General features: G+C 40.1%; 3 protein-coding genes across 3 annotated transcripts; 2 read left to right on the top strand and 1 right to left on the bottom strand.

The window, feature by feature from the left end:
- Positions 1-967: 967 nt before the first annotated feature.
- Positions 968-3149, top strand: V1514DRAFT_322995 (stabilization of polarity axis-domain-containing protein; the record flags this gene model as incomplete). Its single annotated transcript, XM_066926163.1, has 5 exons — positions 968-1086; positions 1167-1322; positions 1387-1447; positions 1505-2665; positions 2742-3149. 5 exons carry the CDS (start codon positions 968-970, stop codon positions 3147-3149), a joined length of 1905 nt encoding a protein of 634 aa, XP_066780493.1.
- On the bottom strand, positions 3066-4479 carry V1514DRAFT_339772 (Alpha/Beta hydrolase protein). Its single transcript, XM_066928997.1, has 6 exons — positions 4348-4479; positions 4242-4290; positions 3855-4186; positions 3587-3780; positions 3307-3479; positions 3066-3244 (listed from the first exon to the last, which is right to left on the bottom strand). The coding sequence occupies exons 1-6, from the start codon at positions 4417-4419 to the stop codon at positions 3162-3164; spliced, it is 903 nt and encodes a 300-aa protein (XP_066780492.1). The 5' UTR covers positions 4420-4479; the 3' UTR covers positions 3066-3161.
- A 71-nt stretch (positions 4480-4550) lies between these two features.
- V1514DRAFT_339766 (trimeric LpxA-like protein) lies at positions 4551-5452 on the top strand. Its single transcript, XM_066928996.1, has 2 exons — positions 4551-4643; positions 4734-5452. The coding sequence occupies exons 1-2, from the start codon at positions 4608-4610 to the stop codon at positions 5307-5309; spliced, it is 612 nt and encodes a 203-aa protein (XP_066780491.1). The 5' UTR covers positions 4551-4607; the 3' UTR covers positions 5310-5452.
- The last annotated feature ends 505 nt before the right edge of the window (positions 5453-5957 follow it).

Raw genomic sequence — 5957 nt, 5'->3', positions numbered from 1 at the left:
CCCCGCACTGAAGACGGCTGAAGAAGTCAAAGTCAAAGTCGCGAGCCCGACCCTTTTTTTTTTTTAAAGGAATATCATTTCCTTTGTTATATCAATACCAAATTTTATTTTTATCGTGTTTAATGTTTAATCGTGGAAAACGTCTCAGTAAATCAAAAAAAGTACAAAAACAGAAAACGTCACAAAAAAAATTTCTTTTTTATTTTTTAATTACAGAAAAGTAACAATCTGAAAACAAATACAAAATAAAAACTGGTTAAATAAAAAAGAATTTGTATTTTTTTTACACCTTGTTTAATGTTTAATTGTCGATAACTATTATTATTTTTATGGGTTGCGTGGCTTGTTTGTTCAATAAAATATTTTTTAAAAAAAATATGTTCCTGTAGTGTAACATTATTGTATGGCATCACAGAACGTTTTGAGCAATCACGCTTTGTTAATCTACAAGTAACCAACAATTTTGTAGCAAGTTAATACATACACAAAGCAAAGGGTGTTTAACAATACGGAAAAAAAAAGGATGACGACAACGAACGTGATTAATAAATTGCTGAAATACGACCGTGTGACAAAAAGTAATATAGATCGTATGCACATCTTTTAGAAATATCTGAACAACCAGTTTACTTTTTTTAAAAAATAATATTCTGTGGCACAAGGAAATGAATTGTAGTTGTGCAAGTATTTTGGGACGTCCCAGATTTATTATGGATCGACTTGTCGTGTGTGTGCAATACTCGTTACCAGCGTGTCGTTCCTGAGATGAGGGCCCACAGTATAAATAGAATGACGGGCGATGGTGCATTTTTAATATTCGCGATTGTGGCGGGGAGTTCCGTGACAGTCACGTGAGTTTGTATTTAAGTTTGAGCCGCACGCGTGCGACTTCGTCAAATTATTGTGGTAATATCGCCATATGTTTTGACTTGTTATTCAAGAGAAGGGACGATATTGTGCAATTTTAATGACGGCATCATCAAGCTCTGAGCAACATGTACGGTATGTTGTCAGTGCAGAGTTTGATATTGACCGGGGTCCGGTAATTAAATACCAATATCCAGAGTCAATTGGCCATGATGCAGGGTATGAATCGATAAATCTAAAAGAACAAAATGGGACAAGCTTATTTAATTCGTTTTGTTTTTTTTTTTGTATTGTTTTAGACGGTTTGCAGCATTAATGATTCCGGATGGTGCACACGCGCGAGATCAAGACTGGACCGTTTTTTTCTATCCGCAGGCTGACAATCATGGCAACTGTACTTCGGTTCTTCACGTCTTGAACTTGGTCAATACAAGTCTAAACAATTCTCATCGAAGGTATGGAAGCTATTTGACAGGTAAGAGATGTAGTGGGGTTTTTGGACTAATAATATATATTTAGAGGTGGAAGTGTGAAATCAATGGCAATTTTTACTAAGCATCCGTTCATCCAAGTGTTCAAGGTAAGTCACAATCCTGTTTTTTTTTTGGGTCAGTTTTCATAATTGAATTCTTCCTAGCCGGTTCTTTTACTTGCATTACAAAAATACGTTGAAAATAGTACAATTGACGTGTTAAAACAATTATACGACTCATTACAAGCCATTGACCTAAGTGACATGCCACGGTTCACGCTGTATGAACAAAGGTTGCTTTCAATCAACAGTTCGAAAGTATTGTTTTCTGAAAAATTTTACAAATCAAGGCCCAGGACCAGTCTGTTGCGGCGTGCAAGCAGTATTCAACATGCCGGCAGTTTTTCGTCGACAGACAGTTTGGCATCAACCGTCATGTCAAATCATGACACGCATTTGTACGAATGCAAGCTATCATTTAACGGATTAGATATTCCAATGCGAGTACCTGTGGACTCATTCTCGCAAGCTGTTGGAGCTCCTTCACCACTTCCATTGATCTCTACATTTGTGATCAACGCGAACGTTACCCCGTATAGTTCATTGCACCCTCATTTAACCACAAGTGGGCCCACCACGCATCCATTAATTGTAATGATCAATGCGTTTTTGACAGAGAAAAGAGTCATTTTTTTAGGAAACCAGCGACCGGCAAGTGAAGTTGTGGACATCGTGTTGTCAGCCATTGCCCTGGTCAGCAGCGGCACTCTGTGTGGTTTCACGGCACGCGCGTTCCCGTACACGGAACTTGGACGCGTGGAAGAGTTGCTCAAAGTGAAAGGTTATATCGCTGGGGTTACTAACGCTGCGTTTAAGCACCACACGTCATGGTGGGACGTGCTTTGTGATATCGAGACCGGTCAGGTTATAATATCGTCAAACATCACGAACCCAATGTCAAATAACTTTCCAAAAACGTTTCCGCGTTCGTCACATGAAAGCACGGGCGTGCCTGAAGATGCAGTGCTGGTTAACGATCTTCGACAAATGTTTAAAAACTTAATTGATGAAAATACCATCCGCAACCGGTTTCGAAAACACATTTTGAGGTTTATTAGAATGAGCTCTGCTCATGATGAACTTCGGCAAGAATTAGATCCAGTTTTGCAAAAAAATTCTGCTTGGTACGGCCTAGAAACTGGGATGGTCATTCGAGGCCATGGATGCGTGTGGACGGACGCGTATCAAAAGACTGCAGAGTTAATTCAGTATGGAAGCGTGCTTGAAAATTGGAAGAAGACAGTTAGTTATTCGTTATTTGTAAAGGTAAGAAGGAGGGGGAAAAAAAAGAGCTCGAAATACGTTGAAAAGTATTAAAAGAAAACTGACGAGTACTACATAGATGACTGCAGAAGAATGGCCATTGCTTGCCGTGAAAAATATTGATATTGACTATCATATCGAGCGACTTCGAAAAATTAAAATAGGCAAAACAGCAGCGGGAAAAATTTATTTAGCATTTAGTCAGGTTATTGTAACCTCAGAACAAATTACTCAATTATTACTAGCCCTCACGCAAGGTCCAGATACATTAGATCCTATCGCGATTGGATTATTTCATCCTGACGCCAACGTGAGAGAAGCAGTCGTTCAGATTTTAGACAGCATACGATGTCACATTGCAGGACAACACTATTTCGATCAACTTAATCGATTTTACAAACATGCATTTAACAGGGCTCGAAAAACAACACAGTCAGAAACCAATTCAAACATGTTTGCAAATTTTTCCGGTATAACACTGGCATGAAATACTGTATAGTTACAGTTTCGCCTTGCTACTTCTATCAAGGATCCAAGATGTCAAATCGGTTGTGAATTTTTCCTTGTCAGTGTCATGATGTACTAATACGGAAATGTTAGTCAACGAAGAAAAGAACAGAGAAAAACTTCACCCCATTACTTACATTCATGATAGCCACCTTCTATTGTTATCAAAGTCTTGTCATCAACCGGAATAGAGTCAACGAATTGTTTTGACGCATCATAAAGATTAATCTGATCGCCAGTACCATGAATGACAAGAATAGGTCGGTTCACAATCTGAGACACATATGATTTATTGAGAAGTTTTTGGCCTCTATAAATTTGTGATGAGTCAGCATCAGTCACGAGTGACGTTTGCGAGAAAAAAATTGAAAAATTGAAAAAAAGGAAAAAAGGAAAAAAGGAAAAAGAAAAATATACCGAGCTAACATATCGGCTATTTGCTTGAAAGTGCCTGTTGCGTGGCATAGAGGGTCTTCTCTAACTGCTTGAACACTAGCTTCATCGCGACTAAGATATTCAAAATCGAGGCCAGTGAAGTATTTGACCCTGGGTATCAGTTTGGCAACGCTGAGGAGAACATATTCGATCACCGGGTTGGGCCGAGTGCGATGCTAGATTAATAATAACGTTAGACAAAAAAAAAAAAAAAATTAGAATCGAGCATATTATGGCTAGGCATGCATACATGAATTAAAACAAGAGGTGCAATTGCTATATATCCACTAAACCAATCACGGTATTTTCCTTTAATTGCATAGTTCAAACAAATACCGCCACCCATGCTGAATCCAATCATGAACCATGGAACTTTAGATTCGTTCTCACGATCCGGGCCGATTTTTTTTTCAATGAGATAGTCTAAATCACGAAACACATGTTGCTCATTCGTCAACCCCCAGTCTTTTTGGAGTGGAGAAGTGTTTCCGGCGCCTCGTTGATCGAAGCAAAACACTTCAATGCCTTTGCTGATCAAGGCACTGAACAACTCATCGTATCTCCCGACATGCTCAGCAAAACCTAGTTACGAAATTACAAACCGAACTAGACTTAAAACACCTGGCATATTGCATACCATGATTGAATATTAACTTGGCTACCGTTTCCGTGCCAGATGGCGGATACTAGCGAACGACATGAGTATAATGTAGCGCAAAAAAATATGTTTAATGTTTACCAACCAATTGCTTGACATAAAAATCAATGCCATTAACAGGCCAACGCTCAAACTCAGTACTTGACCCAGTAGACATTTTCGTTGGTTTTTGATTCAAAAAAAAAAAAGCGAGAGCAATTGTGTGTGATAGCTTTTTTTATTACGCGGGGAAATTGCTCCTCGATAATTGACCCGTGATTTTAAGACAAATTTATATTGGGTAAGGGTATTAACACGGTTAACTGAATTGTGTACGCAAAATGAGTCCCATCACCGACGGCTTTAATGTCGCGTGTGAAGCGAGGCGATTTTATCGAAACAGTAAGTGGAAAAAAAAAATGATTGATATCGATACTTGAGTATTACAAACATTTGCGGTTTTGAAATGCTCACATTGGTGCGTTACTTCAGGACAGCGGCAACCGGATCTCGCGCAAGGCCGTCATATCAGGGTCGCAGCACATTTTGCTCGGCGGCAAGTCTACCATCTTGCACGGCTGCGAGATTCGCGGCGACATTCTGGCAAATACGACCGGCACGATTAATATCGGCCGGTACGCCTTGTTTGAACAGGACGTGGTCGTGCGGCCACCGTCGCGCGCTTCCACGACAACCGCAGCCACTACGGAAACCCACTATCCGGTCAAGATTGGCAGTTATGTGCGCGTCGGGGCAGGCACCGTGGTCGAAGCCGCCGCCATCGGATCTTACGTGCACATTGGTTCCAACTGCCGGATTGGCAGGTTTGCTATTATCAAGGACTGCGTGCTCGTACTAGACAACGCCATCATCCCCGACGCCACTGTCGTGCCGCCATTATCGGTCGTGGCAGGCAATCCCGCTGTTGTCGTGCGTGAGCTGCCTGAGTCGGCAGCGGACGTGTTTGAGCGCAGGGCAAGGCAGACGCATGCGGTCATGGACCTGGCCACGGGCGAAGCACTGGACGCCGTGTTTGACGACCGCGACGACGTCTCGTTCGATCTGTAATATAGACGTCATAATATTGTCCAATATGCATAGTTAATGTATTAAGCAATTATAGCAGACATGTAAGCTATACGTTACAAGTAGTAGTGGTTGATTAAATACGCTATAGATCAAGATAATTTTATATAATTTCAACCTTCAAATCAAATTTACCAAAATCATCATTGTCTAGATATAAAAGATAAAAATAATTTATCTTTATCCTGCCCACCTCTAATGATTGCCATGATTCAAACTCGGAATCTTTCAAGGTATCTTCTCCAGGTGGTCATTTTTGCCTAAAATAGATACCTCTCGTCATATGAAGATTTATTTAATGAGCTCAAAAATATCAACATCTCTTGAGTAACGTAATTTTGATGTCCAAAGAGAACAAAAGATTCCGCTTCTTGATTGCATTTTTTTTTCCTCCAGGCTTCTGAGTAAGTCAGCATTAAACATAGTAAATCATTTTTTACCGTCGAGTACAAAATGCGATCGGAAATGACCATACATTTCCGCCGCCACTGGTGGCTATATTTTTGGTCCAATTCGCCGTTAAGAAATGATATGTAGATTTCCTCCTGCGATAGAATATTATTCTAAAAAAAAAAAAGCTAGTAGTTAAGGTATCCCTGGAAGATGTGCATACGATCTAAATTGCTTTCT

The sequence above is a fragment of the Lipomyces japonicus genome, assembly GCF_038497905.1.
Source record: "Lipomyces japonicus strain CBS 7319 unplaced genomic scaffold V1514scaffold_130, whole genome shotgun sequence".
NCBI classification, from domain to species: Eukaryota; Fungi; Ascomycota; class Lipomycetes; order Lipomycetales; family Lipomycetaceae; genus Lipomyces; species Lipomyces japonicus.
This window is presented reverse-complemented; position numbering and strand designations above follow the sequence as displayed.

Coding starts and splice junctions, on each gene's coding strand:
- V1514DRAFT_339766 (XM_066928996.1), top strand. CDS start 4,608: ATGTCGCGTGTGAAGCGAGGCGATTTTATCGAAACA. Junction 4,644..4,733: donor GAGGCGATTTTATCGAAACA/GTAAGTGGAAAA, acceptor GCGTTACTTCAG/GACAGCGGCAACCGGATCTC.
- V1514DRAFT_339772 (XM_066928997.1), bottom strand. CDS start 4,419: ATGTCTACTGGGTCAAGTACTGAGTTTGAGCGTTGGCCTGTTAATGGC. Junction 4,291..4,347: donor ATTTTTATGTCAAGCAATTG/GTTGGTAAACAT, acceptor GTCGTTCGCTAG/TATCCGCCATCTGGCACGGA. Junction 3,480..3,586: donor ATAGCCGATATGTTAGCTCG/GTATATTTTTCT, acceptor ACAAATTTATAG/AGGCCAAAAACTTCTCAATA.